The sequence below is a fragment of the Malania oleifera genome, chromosome 8 (genome assembly GCF_029873635.1).
Source record: "Malania oleifera isolate guangnan ecotype guangnan chromosome 8, ASM2987363v1, whole genome shotgun sequence".
Taxonomy (NCBI): domain Eukaryota; kingdom Viridiplantae; phylum Streptophyta; class Magnoliopsida; order Santalales; family Ximeniaceae; genus Malania; species Malania oleifera.
This window is the reverse complement of record NC_080424.1, coordinates 9,707,380-9,725,095: the sequence shown is the minus strand read 5'-3', so window position 1 is coordinate 9,725,095 and position 17,716 is coordinate 9,707,380. Positions and strand designations below refer to the sequence as shown.

Sequence of the window (17,716 nt, the reverse complement as noted above, 5' to 3'; positions counted from 1 at the left end):
TACAGGGGCTAATGTTTCTTCAAAATCTATACCTTCTTCTTGATTATATCCCTGAACTACTAATCTAGCCTTATTTCTCACAACTACTCCATGTTCATATTTCTTATTCTTATATATCCATTTGGTCCATATGATTGACTTATCCTCAGGTCTGGGAACTACTGTCCATACTTTGTTTCTCTCAAATTGATTTAATTCTTCTTGCATGGACAGCACCCAAGATTCATCCTCTATAGCTTCACTTACATTCTTAGGTTCTTCTTGAGATAGAAATGCAAAATGATTAACCATGTTCCTAAGAGAGGAGCGAGTGGCTACTCCATGTAATGGTTCACCTATTATTTGATCTATGGAATGATTCTTTACATATTTCCATTCTCTAGGTGGTTCATTAACCTCATTTTTAGTTTGATCAATTTCAATGGATGGTTCTTTAAGTTCATTTTTTTTTTCTGAATCATTCTCAATTGATTGTTCTTCTAGTTCCTTGTTTTAATTCAATTTCATCTTCATCAGTTCTTTTGGAGAAGGAATTTGACTCATCGAACAGTACATGAATAGATTCTATGACCATCAATGTTCGTTTGTTATATACTCTATCGGCTTTACTATCTAAGGCATACCCTAGGAAGATACTTTTATTTGATTTCACATCAAATTTTCCTAGATGCTCATTGTCTCTAAGCACAAAACACTTACAGCCAAAGACATGAAAATATGATATGTTTGGTCTATGGCCATTCCATAATTCGTAAGGAGTCTTATTAAGTGATGGTCTAATCAGAACTCTATTTAGCACATAGCAAGCGGTATTCACTGCCTCGGCCCAGAAGTATTTAGGTAATTTATGTTCGTTAAGCATAGTTCTGGTCATTTCTTGTATAGACCTATTCTTTCTTTCAACTATACCATTCTGTTGCGGTGTTCTAGGAGCTGAAAAATTATGGGCAATTCCTAATGAATTACAATAGTCTTCCATGCCTTGATTTTTAAATTCTCTACCCCTATCACTTTGAATTTTAGTAATTGTATATCCCTTTTCATTTTGGACTTTCTTGCACAGGTTTATAATTTGTTCACATGCTTCATCATTGTGACCTAAGAATAGTACCGATGTGTATCTTGAAAAATCATCAACTATGACAAAAGCGTATGATTTTCCTCCTAAACTCTGAATTGGGTTTGGTCCAAATAAGTCTAAGTGTAGCATTTGGAGTGGCCTAGTAGTGGAGATCTTTTTCTTCTTCTTAAAGCTTGTTCTTGCTTGTTTTTCTAGTTGGCATGCATCAAAAATTTTATCTTTCACAAATTTCGTCTTAGGCAGTCCCTTAACTAATTCTTTCTTAACTAGTTTTGAGATTAAATCCATGTTTGCGTGTCCTAGTCTCCTATGCCAAATCCAGCTTATTTCATTTTTAACAAATAAACATGTCACACTCTGTGAAGTTAAGTTATCAAAGCTTGTGGTATATACGTTTTCATGACGCTTAGCAATGAACAATATCTTATTATCAGCTTTGTGTTCAACTATGCACTTGTCATGTTCAAATGATACTTTGTTTCCTTTATCACATAGTTGACTTATGCTCAATAAATTGTGCTTTAAACCTTCAACTAATAAAACATCATCTATAATGAGTGAGGAATCATTATCGACTTTACCTACACCTGTGATCCTTCCCTCAGCATTATCTCCAAAAGTAACAAACCCTTCATCGTTGGGTATGATGGATGTGAACTTTTCTTTATCCCCGGTCATGTGACGTGAGCATCCACTATCCATATACCATCTATCTTTTGAGGATACTGATCTTAAGCATATTTACAAGACACAATTAAATAACTAGCTTTGGTACCCAGATTGTCTTGGGTCCAGAAGGGTTAGTGCTAGATTGACTTTTGACCTTCCATACTTTCTTTATTTTTACATCTTTATTTTTGAAAGGACGTTCGAATTGTATGTGACCCAACCTTCTACATTTTAAGCATATAGTATTTCTATAATAATTCTTAGTTTGAGCATATGACTTTGACTCTTTTGTAAAATAACACATGTAAAATGTCTTTTCTTTAGATTTTCTTTACCATTAAAACCGAATCCTTACTTTTCTAGGGAATTTCTTTGAGATCCTAGGAGCTTTTCAAAAATTTTTTGTCCTTCAGTAAATTTACAAATAATTTCATATTTATCTTTCAAATCCTTTGCTAACTCCTCAATTTTCAAATCTTTATTTCTTATGAAAGATGCATGAGATTCATTTTGACGTTCAAGTAAGCTTGAAAGTTCTTTGACTTTACTTCTCAACTCAAAAATTTTCTTTGTTTTCTTCTCAAGCATTTTAATAGTGTACATGTATTCTTGTTTCAGTTTATCATATGAAATCATATCATATTTATTTTCAGAATCACTAAACTAATATGAAGATGATGAAAAAGATGATTGTACCTCAAAGTCATCATGTGCCATTAGACACAAATTGGCAACCTCGTCGTCGCTGGATTCAGATTTTGAATCGCTAGTGCAGTGTGTATCCCAACCGACTTTCAGTGCCTTCTTCTTTTTCTTTGAGGTTTTCATGAGCTTGGGGCACTCAGGCTTGATGTGTCCAACTTCTTGGCAGTTGTAGTATGTTGGTGGATCCTCCTTCTTTTTCTTCATGCTTTGCTCTCCTTTTTTCGATTTAGAGTTCCGAAATTTTCCGTTGAACTTCTTGTTCTTCTTCAAGAACTTCCCGAACTTCTTTGTTAGCAAGGCCATGTCATCATCTGTTTCGGAATCACTTCCTTCACTTGAATAGCTTGATGATGCCTTAAGTGCAGTGACCTTCTTAACTTTGCTTTGCTAATTTTTCCTCTCGTTTATTGCCAGCTCATAGGTGATGAGAGATCCAATGAGTTCGTCCACCGACATCTCCTTGAGATTTCTCCCTTCTGCTATTGCCCAAGCTTTCGCTTCCCACATTAGAGGTAATCCCCTAAATATTTTCCTGATCAACTCATAAGTAGGGTAAGTTTTTCCAATAGCATTTAAAGAGTTAATGATGTGTGTGAATCCAGTGTACATGGATTGTATGGATTCATTAGTCGTCATTTTAAATGCTTCATATTCACTAGTGAGCATGTCTATTCTACTATCCTTGACTTCCTTAGTGCCTTCATATGTAACTTCTAATTTTTCCCAAATTTCTTTAGTTGAGTTACATGCCATTACCTTATTAAATTCATTGACATCTAATGCACAGAAAAGTAAGTTCATGGCAGTGGCATTGATTTGTACTGACTTCCAATCCTCTTTAGTATATTCATCTTTATTTTTAGGTGCATTAATCTTGTCAATTACTTTCATGGGAATGTGATTTCCCTTAGTCACAATTTTCCAAACCTTCCAATCTACGTTTAGTAGATATATGCTCATCCTACGCTTTCAATACGTGTAATTTACACCACAAAAAATGGGTGGTCCAGTGGATGAGTGTCCCTTACCTAATGGAGTTACACCAATGTGTGCCATGTGATCATTTTACAAATTAACTATCAAGTCTATGTAAACCCACTCTAATATTAAATGTTGAATCAAGTGTAATCCCAAGAGGGGGAGGGGGTGAATTGGGTATTTAAAAAATTCTTTGACACTTATTTACCGCTTAAACCCTTCTTATATATTTACCAATGAATTCTTGTTACTCAATTACTTATGTGTAAGGCTATCCAACCTATACATGCAATATACACAATTTAAATGCAGTACTGAAAATAAAGACTAAAGGGAAGAGAGAGGGCAAACACGGTTTTACGAAGTTCAGCCGACTTGGCCTACGTCCTCACCTTGAGCAACCACTCAAGGATTCACTAAATCACTGCTCCTTAAATTGGGATGGAGCTTCCCTTACAATCTGCAGCTTACAAGAGGCACAGCTCCCTCTTTCTCCGCTGCTTACAAGAGATACAACTCTCTTCTTACACACAGGTTCACACACCGAACCGTGTATACAATAGAATTTGAAAAATAACACTCAAAAATGCTTCTAACAAAAGCGTATGAGTATAAATTAAATTCCTAATACATTAACATATGATATAACTTGAAGCTTTGAATGTATGAAACGATGCAATCGTTTATGTATGATATGCTTCAACACACAAATCCCTCTTTAATAAAAAACTCCCAAGTAAAGATATATTTGAAACACTTTGGAGTATATTAGCGTTCTTAGTTCACTTTGCAAAAATACACAAATATATTTGATGTGAACTTATTATTAAAAACTTGGTATTGAATATTAAGTCAATCAACAATACAAAGTTTTCTCTCAAGTATTCAATCACAACACAACCTTTAATCTAGTAATGATTTTGTTTAAAATAAATATGTATATGTATGTGCACTTTCAAGATCAACCTTTTAATCAAAATAGATTTTTCAATAATAAGCTCTATGCACAATATATATATACTTGAATCAAAAACCAATCAACCAAACGCTAACAAACTTTCTCAAGTAATGATCTTTTCAAAAACCAATTTTTATACGTATGTGCACACTCAAGATCAAAAATTTTCTAATGATAATCAAGAACAAGGAATGAGATGAGAAGTTATTGAAAAATAATGACTTGAAAGATCAAACCTCAGTACTAGACTGAAAATCAATTGAGTGAATGAATGCCCTTTGATTTCTGAAGTAGATTTGCCCAAAGAAGATGAATGAAGAATGAAGAGTAGGCAATTGTATAACAATCAACACAAGTTTCTCTATATTCTTGCAATGAGATATGTTCTTCTCTTTTTGTGTGTCTTAGCTTCGTTCTAGGGTTTAGATATTCAGTATATATAGTGTCTTACCCATAGGATTGATCTCAATCGTTGGATCAAAGAAATAGCTCGCGAGTTCGTTTAATAAAATTCACAATTTTAAGTTTCCCGAAGGTTCAAGCGCCTGAGGTCGAAGGCACAGGCGACCGAAGTTCCATAACCCTTTGAAAATTTAACTTAGGATGCAGGGTCAGGCACCTAAAGATAGGGTCAAGTTCCTGAAGTGGTGAGTTCAGACGCCTGAGGTCCCAAGGTCAGGCAACCGAAGTGCCTCGACCAACTTGCTGTGTTTCTTATTAATTCTTCAGGCTACCGAACTTAATCTTCAAGCTCCTGAAGAAATTTTTCAGGTGACTGAGGTGGAGTTCAGGCTATCGAAGTCCCCTTTTTCTCAATTTTTCTTTTTTGGTTTAAAATTCTACTTTACTCCTTTTCTTGGGTCTTTTATAAAACAAATTTTCCATGATTTTAAAAACATTTCTAAGTCCATGGAAGTTCCCTAATGATGTACATGAAATGCATGAGTCCTAAAATCATTCTAAGTTATGTTGAGCCTTAAATTAAATCATACAAAAATATAAGTACATGAGTTCTAAATACCCATTCCCAAGATGTTCTTGAACTTTGCCGCTTGCATCTTGATTCTTGTACTCTTTGAGTTCCATGGATCTTGCCAATTTTGTTAGCTTTACTTTGTGACTTCCATGACTCGTGATCCTTTTGTGTATGCTTAATATAGTTCCTATTCACCAACTCAATTCATAGATCAAATACCAAGTGATTTGTAATTATCAAAACCGGATTGGACTCGTAGAGTCAACAGGTTGGGTCTCACTTCCTTTCGTCATTAGTTCATCCTCTCGGTTTTTGTTTGGTGGTTCAGATTTTAGTTTATTTTTTTTATTTTTGCTTTGATAGACCTGCTTAAATTTGTTTCTTATTTAGCTTTGTTTGAATTTGTAGTCCTATTTTGGTAAGTTGTTGGTGTTGTTTTTGGGAGGCCTTTAAGGTTTTTGTTTGTAATCTCCCAATGCTTGTCTTGTAAGCACGGTATTCCTCTGCCAAAAGTGAAGGTATATCAATAAATAATTGGAGGTGTCGCCCTCCTTTAGTTAAAAAAAAAATCCTACGGCCAGTGGTCTTTGCAAGCACCCATTTCATCATCAAGCTCGGTAGGTCTAGTTTCTTTCTAGTGAAAAGACACCACATGACAAAGTAACCCAGATAGGACACATGTACCATGGACTCGGCATTAGGTAGAATATTATATGTGATCAAATGATGAAATACTTTAGCCTCTAAATTGAAAAACCTATAGTTTGGAGGATAATTGGGGTTTGTATCTGGGACAGTGATAACAAGGTTTGCAAACCTTTCAACAGAAAACTCCTATTCATTTATCCAGGAAGATACTGCATCAGGACATTCAAAATCCCCCCACCCAATATTAAGGGTATCACACAGGTACTCATCTTCAAATTTAATTTCAGTATCCAAAACTCTAGAGTAACACCCATCCTCATCATTACCCAAATTGGTATAGAATAGTCTAACAAGGGTAGGATAATGCCCTCTGGGCTGGTAGGACATGACCAAGTCCCAGCCCTGATGCCTAAACATATCCAAGATATTTCTAAAATGTTCTTCCATAAAATTCATATCAAGGATCTTACCTACAATGACATCCTGGGGACGGAAGTCCCTTACGTATCTCATCCTTGCTTGCTCTGAGATGAACCAACTGTCTTGCGCATATCTGACTTCCTAGGCATCAATGCGTTCATTTGGCCTAGCCATGAAGGAAGATGGAAAGGATTTTAGTAGGCAGGAAGGTGGGTTTATGGGGAAAGATGGAAAATAGAGGAAAAACATATGAAGGCTCTCAGTTTGGAAGTGAAAACGAACTATCAGCGCAAAGAGCATATATAAACTCATGAGGTTGGATTGACCCAAAGAGGGTTCGGTCAACTGAAACGCAATAAATCCAGTACTGATTGTTTCTAGTCGGTCAGCCATGGCATAGAATGGGTGACCAAAACTTGATGTTACGTTTCAGTTCCCATGGTTTGGTCGACTAAATAATTTTGTTCTTCAAGTGGATGGTCGATTGAGTGACATTCGATTTTGGATATGGTCGGCTGTTGGTAAATCGAAGTGGGTTTGGTCGACCGAATACGTTGAGTATAAACTCAATGGTCGACCAAACAGGTCAAAGTCAATGGTACAGTCGACTAAACTCATTAGGGCATACAAATTGTTAACTTTGGTGCATTCTCAAGAGGGGGGGTGAATTGGAATTTAAAAACTTTTTCCTAGGTTTGACCTAAATAGTAGTAGTACATTCACAACCTAGGGTCTGCCTATGCAGTTCTGAATGTGCAGATAAATATAACGTGCGAAATTTAAAATCATGTGCATCATTCACCAACTATAACATACACGTGTAAGAATGTAAATTGCAGAAAGATAAACGGTGCACACACGATATGTTATCAGGGTTCGACCAATACTTCCTACGTCCCCACCTTGGCTACACCTGCACAAGGATTCCACTAATGCTCACTTAACAAGTGGAGCAGCACTGGTTACAATCAGGTCAATTTAAGAGGCAGACCTCAACCAACACGCCTTACTTGGATGGCACACCTAACTTTCCTAACCGAGTCTAAACTAGTCCAAGACTATTCAACAAGGCTAGTCTCCCTCTTCAGGCCCATGTCTGGAATACAACAAATTATTTGAAATTTTTTTACATGAAAATACGCTTCTTCACAAGCAAATATGTACACCAGTATAGCTCAAGCAATATTGCAAGCATGTATGATATGTAAATATGTTCAGTACTCTAATGTGTGCTAAACACTCAAATAGGTATAGATAATCGATCTAGATCAAGAGTGTATATCAAAGTAAGATTTGAAACACAGTATGTGAATATCACAAACTAGTTGATTCAAACAAACTCAAAAAGATATTCTCAATGTACTAAGCACAAAGAGTGTTTGAACGCAAATTTTGAAAATAATTTTGCACACAAAAATGTAGGCTTAGGTGTCTTGCAATAACAATGCAAGAACCACAACCTTTCAAGCCTTCCCACACAAGATTTATCAAGTTAAATCAGTGGAAGAACTTGATGCTTCTACTCTCAATAAAATCAAATAATCAATATAATCTAATGAGAGTATGAGCAGGCTAGATTAGACACACGTACTTTAGAAATACTCACAACACTTGAAGGATCAAGGAAAATGGAGTGTATGAGTGTTTGGGAGTAGTATAGGTTAAAATAAGATTTTGAAATTTTGAGAGAATTTGGCCTCAATGATTTTGCTAATCCTTGCTAACTGTGACAAATGAATAGGTATTTATAGGGAAGGAGGATTTTTTGACCGTTGGGGACTCAATGGGGATAATTAGAAAAATTTAAAACAAGTTTAATGAAATTAAACCATTTTACCCCTTTTAAAAAATCAGTAAAAGTGTTTTAACCAGAGAGGTTTGGGTGCCCGACCTAAGGTTCGGGTGCCCAAACAAACTTTGTCACAAAACCATTATTTAATGGTTCGGGTGCCCGAATTGAGGACCGTTTGGCTGAACCAAAGTCAGTAGCATTTTGTTCGTAGGTTTGAGTGCCCGGTTCCAAGTTCGGTTAACTAAACCAGCCAATTCGATTTCCTGAGCCCATTTTGAATATGATCGTTCAAGCGCCCAGGTAGTTGAAAAGGAACTTGACTATGGGCATCGTCGACGAGTCACGTCATCTCGTCGACGAGGCAAAGAAGAAGGTTCATCGATGAACATCATCTCCTCGTCGACGAAATTCAGAACTTGAAACACAGCCCCTCGGTTTCTTCTCGTCGATGAAACATGTCCTCATCGACGAGACCCTCTTGTACCCTCGTTGACGAATCTCTTGTGTTCGTCGACGATGACCTAATTACTTTTCTTGGGATATTATATATGCCTTCCCATTGAACTCCGTATAAAGCCTTCACCATACCTTATTGCACTAACAGATCCTCAACCATTATTTGCCATAAACCGAAGTTTTTATTCCATCGAATTTAACGACACCGAACGTTGCATAAAAAGTTTCAGAAGCCATTACAACAATGCTCTGATAGTAATTTGTTGTAAAAAACAAATATACAATGGAACAAAACTATCATACAACGTAGCACTTAACGATGAAATATATAGAACAACAATCATATAGATTATAATGAAAGCAATAATAATGACACAAGGAATTACGTTATTCAGCAATGCCTGCATCCACGAGAGCAACCAGTAATGTGATTTTCACTATCTTGTGTCCAAAGACACCAACTACATCATAGTTACAACATATACAACATATATATAAAGTTCCTAAAGGCGTTCCCTCCAAAACCCAACCTCTCAAATGTTCCAATTCAAAATTTGAAAACAAACATCGAGTTCTCAAGTCAAATCGTCGATGCTTTGTAGAGATATGGTCGATGGTTAGATATCGAGAGCAAACAATCTACTGTTTCACTGAATCTGACCCAAACCATCGAAGATTACAGGGAAATTGTCGATGATTTCCTCCAGCAAGTCAGCATTCCTATTTTTTCCGTGTTTTCTCTTTAGACATGCCTTCCACTTAATCATAAGAGCCACATACTACAACAATATATATATATATATATATATATATATATATATATATATAAAATTCAGTTCACCTTATAATTAAAATAATATAACATTTTACTTGCTAGCTAGCTAGGCAAATTAAGTTTTTCTTTTATTTGGGGTAACTAAATAGGACAATACGCAGCACAACATACTTGTTCTTTGTTCTTCTAACCCTATCATGTCTTTTAAAAATTATAAATTATAAATTATAAATTTTAAAAAAATGTGGAGAGGGACTGCCCTTTTAAAATAATACCTGTTACTATAATGAATATTTTACAATTTTTTTTCATCAATTTTAATCAAAACATAGATCGTCGCATAAAACAATGGTCCAATTAAATTTCAAACATCACATTTACTTGGCACGCACACGCATGCAGAGATAATTAAACCCCAAAGCTGCTACACAGCCAGGAAAAGAGAAAACAGAGATGGCATAATAAGAAATTATATATGAACAGATACACGCACGTGTGTAATTCATATATAAAAGAGAGCTACAGGTGTTGCATGAGCTTTATATATATATATATATATATATATAGACCAACGCATATAAACACTGGTATATGGTCATATTATCAACAAGGTGGGGAAAGAGAGAGAGAGAGAGAGAGAGTGAGAGAGAGAAATGGCGATGTGCATGCAGGGGGTTTCGTACAGTTGGCTTTTCGCAGTTACAGGAATACTTATGGTGGTGAGTGCGGTGGCCGGCGGCAGCGGCGGTTGTGCAGCTGCTCCCGGTGTTAACAGCAGTGGTGGAGGAGTTACCTACGACGGTAGATCGCTCATCATCCACGGCCAACGAAAACTTCTCTTCTCCGGTTCTATTCACTATCCGCGCAGCACTCTCGATGTATATTCTTTGTCTCTCTATCTGATATATATATATATATATATAAATATATATATTTATATATATATATATATATATATATATAGCAAGATTTTATAGATGCATTTATGTCTTTCTGTATTGCATCCGCTGGGTAATTCCATCTTTCACACTATATATAATTGATTGAATTAATATAAGCTGCTTTTGATTTTTTCGCATACAAAAGCTAGCTTGAATTTTTCATAAAAGAAGAAGAAGAAAAAACTTAACAGTGCTTACGGAATTTAATTTTTGCCCCAAATGGAATTAAATGTGTATTCTCTTAAGGATTGGATACACCCCCACTGCCGTTGATGTAAAACTTTTTTCATACTGAAAATTTTGAGTCTTTTAAAAGTCAATTGGTGATGCTTATTAGTCCGTTAAAGCCAGAGATTTAAGGCTTTTAAAAGTTAAAGGTCGATCGATCCGAATAGAAAATTTTTATGTTTTCCATGTTTCCTTAATGTTTTTTATGAATTCTAAAAAGTCCTTAAGAGATCCTTTTTTCTTTTACTATTTTAGGTATATATTGTTAATTAGAAATTATTAAGTTTGGCTCCTCGTTAAGTATATCATGTTTTAGATGGTCAATCATATCTTTAGGTTTTAAATGATTTTCAATTAATGGTATATCGATTTATCTTAAACTTTTCAAAATTAACAAAAAAAAAAAATACTAAAATGCGATTTTTTTTTTATTAAAGGAGGGCGGCACCTCCATTAATTTATTGATATGCCCTTACTTTTGGTAGAGAAAAACCGTGGTTACAAGATAAGCAAAAAGGAGAAAGCAGATAAAGAAATAAAACCCTCTCCAAAAATAACACAAACAACCAACCAAACCAATACGCCAAATTCAAACAATGCTAACTAAGAAACAAGACTAAACGGGCCTAGAACAAAAATGCGAAGTTGTAAGCAATCTAACTCAATTAATTATAATTTGCAATCTGTTTATCTTGATTTACAAAATACTCAATACACAAAGACATGCACATGAGTGCTTTTACTTTTAAACAATCTCCGAAACAAAAGATTAAATCAACTTCTTCAATTTCCCTATTCTATGCTCATCAATATATATTCGCCAAGCTAATACTAATGGTGAGCCGCCGCCCCTCTCCAATCTATTTTGCCTCAACTTGTCTTTTAAAAAAATAAAAATTGGGTTTAATGTATTAGGTAATAATTTTTTTTCAACTTTTAGAAGTCAACTTTTTGTTTGGGAGAGTCTTGAAATTGAAACTTTAAAAAACTAAAATTTAACTTTTTTCCCAATAAAATATCTAACTTCATTGCTATCCTTGTTTTTTTAAAAAAATTAAAAAATTATCAAAGCATTAATTACATTTTCTTAAAATACATATCGATTCAAGTAATTTAAAATACTTTTACATGCATTCTAATTTTTTTTTTTTTTTACCAAGCATTCAAATTCAACTTTTTCTTTCTATCTCTTTTTTTTTTTTTTTTCTTTTTTTACAGACGACCAAACAATTTCAATCAACTCATTTTCATAAGTTCCTTTTTAAAATTTATAAAGGGACTAAACTAATTAGCCTAAATCACCTCAATGAGATTATGTATTTTGCTCCCATAACAATCCCTTTTGAAAAGAAATTTACAAGTGATTTTTGCATTTGTATCTTCACAATTTGTTTCCTTTTGACTGCCATTTTTCTTCCTTTTTCAATTTTTTTTATTTATAAAAAAAATTAAGACAATTAACCCAGTCAATCTTCTAAAATTGCTGCACTTTAAGTAGACATTTTCATATCAATACAAGAGGGTTAGATTTGAAAGAAAATTTACTATTAATTAATTTCAAACACATGTATTTGTTTTTTTTTTTTTTTTTGCTAAGAAAGAGAAAAACACGTGCAATTGTTATTACTTTTAAGTAGTCTCCATTTGAAATAGTATTCTATTTTTGTTGGGTTTATATAGCTTAATTTGAAAAATGTATTACATACAGGCGTACTTTAAATATATAATAATCTCTCTTTTAGTTTGGTAAAACAAAAACAAATGTTGAATTAACTTCTCTCAATCAATTTCCATTTTCCATATCGATCAATATTGGTCAAAAAAAAAAATAAATCATTTCAATAAGTACATATCTTTTCTTGCATCCATAACAATCCCTTCGACAATTAACTCACTAGGTAATTTTCGCTTTATGTTCTCTCAATTTGCTTCCTTCTAACTGTTGTTTTCCCTCATTTTTCAATTTTTATTTTATAAAAAATGAATTATAATAATTAACGCAATCAATCTTCTAAACCCGTTGTGCTTTAGCCTAACATTTTATGGGAATCAACACAAGAGAAGGTTCAGAAAAAAAAAAAAAAAATGTGCCATTTTTTAATATTTTTGAATGATCTTCTCAAATTCATGTTATTAATTTCAAGATAGGAGAGACATGGTTTTAATCAATAAATTGCACTCATGGTCAAAAATTCATTAACTTTATCGTAATCACATCAAACTTATAATATAATACAAAAAATTCAATCCTAAAGAAATCTTATTATTATACATGTAACTCTTATTACACATTTGATATATTTTTTATTTTTTTCTTACTTTCCTTCGTAAGCAAATATGAAAATGTGGATTCTTTAATTTTTTTTTTTTTTTCGCTAATTTTTTTTTAACTCCAAACAGGGCCTCATAGAACTTGAAAATCTCATATATAATATTTGTGAATATATATATATATATATATATAATATATATATATATATACACACACACACATATATATGAGAGGATATTAGCCGTTACTTACTTTACATTCATTTGGTTGGTTTAAGTGTTTGGTGCGTTTCCAACATGGTTGGTCTCCTATATAGCTTTCAAACATAAAAACTTTCGCCTATAGTGCATGTGCTTCTCTGACTAAATTCTTCAGTTTGTCTCCCACTTTTCCACATTTTTTTAAAAAATTTTTTATTTATGAAAAATAAATTATAACAATTAGCTCAATCAATCTTCTAAAATTGTTTTGCTTTAGATAGACATTTTATAACACTAATCAATAAAATTGTCTTGGTGTATGGGAGCAGATGTGGCCGTCTTTGATCTCACTAGCCAAAGCAGGAGGAATAGACGTGATCCAAACCTACGTGTTTTGGAACATTCATGAGCCAAATCCTGGGATGGTAACATTCTACTCTCTCTCTCTCTCTCTCTCTCTCTCTCTCTCTCTCTCTCTCTCTCTCTCTCTCTCTCTCTTTTCATAATGAAAGGTCTTATTTCCCAAACCACACATACCCTTAATGTTATTTGTGTTTTGTAGTATAACTTTGGTGGGAACAGAGACATAGTGAAGTTCATGCGGCTAATCCAAGCACAAGGCCTATATGCATGCCTTAGGATTGGGCCTTTCATTGAGAGTGAATGGTCTTATGGGTAAAACCACTCTTAACTGCAATAGTTATTCATCACATGAGAAGTTTAGGGCATTGCAACATAGCATTAAGGTCTTGATGCATTTCATAATTTACAGTGCATAATTTGCAGAGGATTACCGTTTTGGTTGCATGACATCCCCAACATTATTTTCCGATCTGATAACGAACCATTCAAGGTACCAACTTGGATCTAGTTCACACCATCTGAGTGAATCCTCTTCGGTTAAACCATTACAGAAAACAATGCAGGCTTTTTTTTTTTTTTTTTTGGTGGAAAATGAAATAATAATGCAGGCATTGCATGAACGGCTTAGAAGAGTTCAGCAAACCCAGTCAAATATATATATGGCTGCTACAGATATTATTTTATGGGCAGCAGATTGTCCCTGCAAAAAATTGTTCCCGAAAAAAGAGCTCATGTAGTGATTTAGTACATGAAGCAAAATTCAATGAAAAGTAGCAAACAAGTCATGCTGTGATTCATGGATAAAACAGAAGATTGCTCAGTAACTGCATGCAACTAATGCTTTTCTCATTTCGTTTTGGCAGTTCTACATGCAAAATTTCACTACTAAAATAGTAAACATGATGAAGTCAGCAAATTTGTTTGCTTCGCAAGGAGGTCCAATCATACTATCACAGGTTAAGTCCTTAACCAAAAAAAAAAAAGTGCAGAATATTCTTGCCCTCTACTTCTAACAATTGTAACACTTGCAGATAGAGAATGAGTATGGATTAGTAGAAGCAGCTTTCCACGAAAAAGGGCAATCTTATGTTACTTGGGCAGCAGCAATGGCTGTTGGTCTTCAAACTGGTGTACCGTGGGTGATGTGCAAGCAAGACGATGCCCCTGGCCCAATTGTTAGTACTCCTCCTCCTCCAACAAATATTATTATTATTATTATTATAATAATAATATTATTATCTGTGCATTTTTGTGTGCACGGCACTAACCAGCGCCAGAATGGAAATTTCTGAGAGCATTGAGTAGTAATAATTAGTTCCTTCTGCTCCATCTAAGTTTGATTATAACTTGCTTAATCCTTAAAAAACGGAGGAGCATGGACTAGTGGTTGAGTGGCTTATTTCCTACTCCCATCCAAAGCAGGTATCAGGTTTTGACTACCCTGCGGGGAAGTGTGGATTCATGTGTATTTAAGAACCTCAATGGAAATTTCTAACCCCATAACTTGGAAGATTGGAATTTAGACCTTGGATTTGGATTATTATGTATTTTGACCATTTGCAATACAAAATTGTATCAAGGTTCATTTAAATTCACAAAATTAATCCAAATTCAAGTTTAGAGATTCATGCTCCTAAACACATATTCGTGAAAAACTGGTATGACTAATTCCTTATGATCCCCTTCATATGTTGATTTAAAGAGGGTTTGTGTGGGGGTCAGAGTCTGTCACCTCTTCCGTGATAAGGCAAATTTCTTAGTGACCAAGAACTCGCATACAACTCCGATACTCATCTTGTTTGAAATACTTAAAAGACATCCGTGTTTAACCTAATCTACTGTAAACATTTTTTGGAACAAATATACATTTTGTCATGTCCTATGATTAAAGTTTAGTTCTATTGAAATTCTAAATTAAATTTTACAATTTTCAGATCAATACATGCAACGGGCTGCGGTGCGGGATTACATGGAGCGGACCAAACTCACCAACTAAGCCAGCGATATGGACAGAAAACTGGACACTTACGTACGTTCTTATTGATATTCAAACATTCCAGGTGTCTTTTTCTATAAGCTAGAGTAATGTGATTATAACTAGTACATGGCTGGCGTTTGAACAAAGACAATTATTTTTTAACGACACATCCAAGTAGCCTTATATATATCAGTATATTGCATTATATTTTTTTTATTCTCTTGAAGCTATCAAGCATATGGTGAAGAACCAAAACCCAGATCTCCACAAGATATTGCATTTCATGTTGTATTGTTCATCATTCAGATGAAGGGATGCTACATAGATTATTATATGGTATGAGAACTCTACTAAGAATATCTTGTTTTCTGTATACAAAGTTCAAATCATTTTTTTTTTTCTTTCTATTTTAACTTAATAGCATATCTTTTCACATGCATTTCAAGTGAAAATTTGATGCACAAAAAAAAAGAATGACAAGTAGGCCCTTAAAATTCTATACACAGCAGAGATTTTTATTTATTTATTTTCCATAGGGTGGGGAGTATCAAATATTTAGTATAAAACACGCAAAAATTAGATTTATAACTAATGAAATTATTTTCACCTAGTATCATGGAGGAACCAATTTTGGAAGAACAGCATCTTCGTACATAATGACAAGTTATTATAACGAAGCTCCTCTTGATGAGTATGGTATGCTCTACTCATTTTTCCCTCATCACATATCATTGCAAATTCCTAAATAGAAGCCTAACTTTCTCCCGACTTCAGGCCAGACTAACCAACCACTATGGGGCCATCTTAAGGAATTGCATGCTGCAATAAAACAATGTGCAGAGGCTTTACTTTCTGGAACAAATACGACAATCTCATTGGGACTATTCCAAACTGTAAGAGCTCAGAGAGTAGCTCCTAGTTATTTTCATTCTTAATATTTCTTCTTCCAATTTTTTTTCTAGCAGGATGTCATGAAAAAGTAATAACACTTGCAACTTTGCTTAATTGCAGGCCTATGTCTTCAATGCAAGCTCAGGAAAATGTGCTGCCTTTCTTCTTAACAATGATGTTAGAAAATCTGTCACCGTGCTATTTCAAAACATTGCCTATAATTTAGCTCCAAAGTCTTTTACTATCCTACCAGACTGCAAGAATGTAGCCTTCAACACTCAAAAGGCAACTTTCAAATCCATACAACCTTCGTTTTCTGATTTTTTTTTTTTTTTTTTTTTTCCCATTCGAGTACAAAGCTTTTGTTATCAATTGAATTTTTAGTAAGTTTGAAATTTCTATGTATTTTGTTTTCAAGCAAAGCACTTCATCCTTTATGCATTAAAACCAGAAGTAAGTCATATATCTCAGAATTTGACATATATTCTGCTCATTTGAAAAAGGTGAGCGCGCAATACAGTACAAGATCAGCCAAACCAGCGCAGAAGTTGGGTTCAGCTCAACAATGGCAAAAATATACAGAAGCTATTCCAGACTTTGACAATACTTCACTGAGGGCAAACACATTGTTGGAGCAAATGAGCACGACAAAAGATTCATCTGATTACCTCTGGTACACTTTCAGGTAAACTATAGTTATTATGTACCAAACCTCAACTTGGCCCAAAGCTGCTTAATTTTTCTGAACCATACTAAATGCTGATGTGTTGTTCACATGACTCTTGTATATTAAAAATGTTTTCTATATGTAATTGTAGGTTTCAGCACGCTCCCTCCAGTTCACAACTAAGCGTGCAATCACTTGCACATGTTGTGCATGCATTTGTCAACAAAGTATTAGCAGGTAAGCAATACATAATCTACAGAGTGTTTAGAGTGATCAAAATGAGAAGTATTAAAAATTAGCATATGATTTGACACCACCTGATCAAATAAGTATGCACTCACAAAATTTTCTAAAGAGTGAAAAAGTCACATAAATTTTCAAACTGTTATTATTTAGCAAACTTGTTAATCAGATTTAGCCTTGGAAGAGTGTGTTTTCATAATATCATTTCAGCTTCTCATTGCCTCTCTGATACCACTTGTTATCATCCAAGGAGCCAATGGGTGGACTTAATACACATAAGTAAACACCAACTTAACCCAAAAGCTTAAGCCTATTAGGTCTTGGGCCTAACCATGTATATAAGCACCCATCATCCACTCAATTTTTCTAACATGGGATAAAACATTATTAAGAGTGTTTCCATAGGATCAACTGCCTTTTTTTATGCTTAATCTATTGTTGGATTTTTGATAGTTGAAAGAAAATGATGCATACC

General features: G+C 34.2%; 1 protein-coding gene across 1 annotated transcript in view; it reads left to right on the top strand.

Moving 5' to 3' along the window:
• Positions 1-508: 508 nt before the first annotated feature.
• Positions 509-17,716, top strand: part of LOC131162296 (beta-galactosidase 16-like) — a gene marked incomplete at its 5' end in the record, with an annotated part of 29,025 nt that continues 11,817 nt past the window's right edge. The window contains 14 exons of the mRNA XM_058118610.1: positions 509-525; positions 10,222-10,336; positions 13,429-13,524; positions 13,662-13,774; positions 13,886-13,952; positions 14,326-14,418; positions 14,494-14,637; positions 15,397-15,491; positions 15,668-15,776; positions 16,052-16,136; positions 16,215-16,333; positions 16,452-16,616; positions 16,835-17,016; positions 17,150-17,235. Coding sequence (XP_057974593.1) covers positions 509-525; positions 10,222-10,336; positions 13,429-13,524; positions 13,662-13,774; positions 13,886-13,952; positions 14,326-14,418; positions 14,494-14,637; positions 15,397-15,491; positions 15,668-15,776; positions 16,052-16,136; positions 16,215-16,333; positions 16,452-16,616; positions 16,835-17,016; positions 17,150-17,235 — 1,486 coding nt within the window. The remainder of the gene's footprint in view (positions 526-10,221; positions 10,337-13,428; positions 13,525-13,661; positions 13,775-13,885; positions 13,953-14,325; positions 14,419-14,493; positions 14,638-15,396; positions 15,492-15,667; positions 15,777-16,051; positions 16,137-16,214; positions 16,334-16,451; positions 16,617-16,834; positions 17,017-17,149; positions 17,236-17,716) is intronic.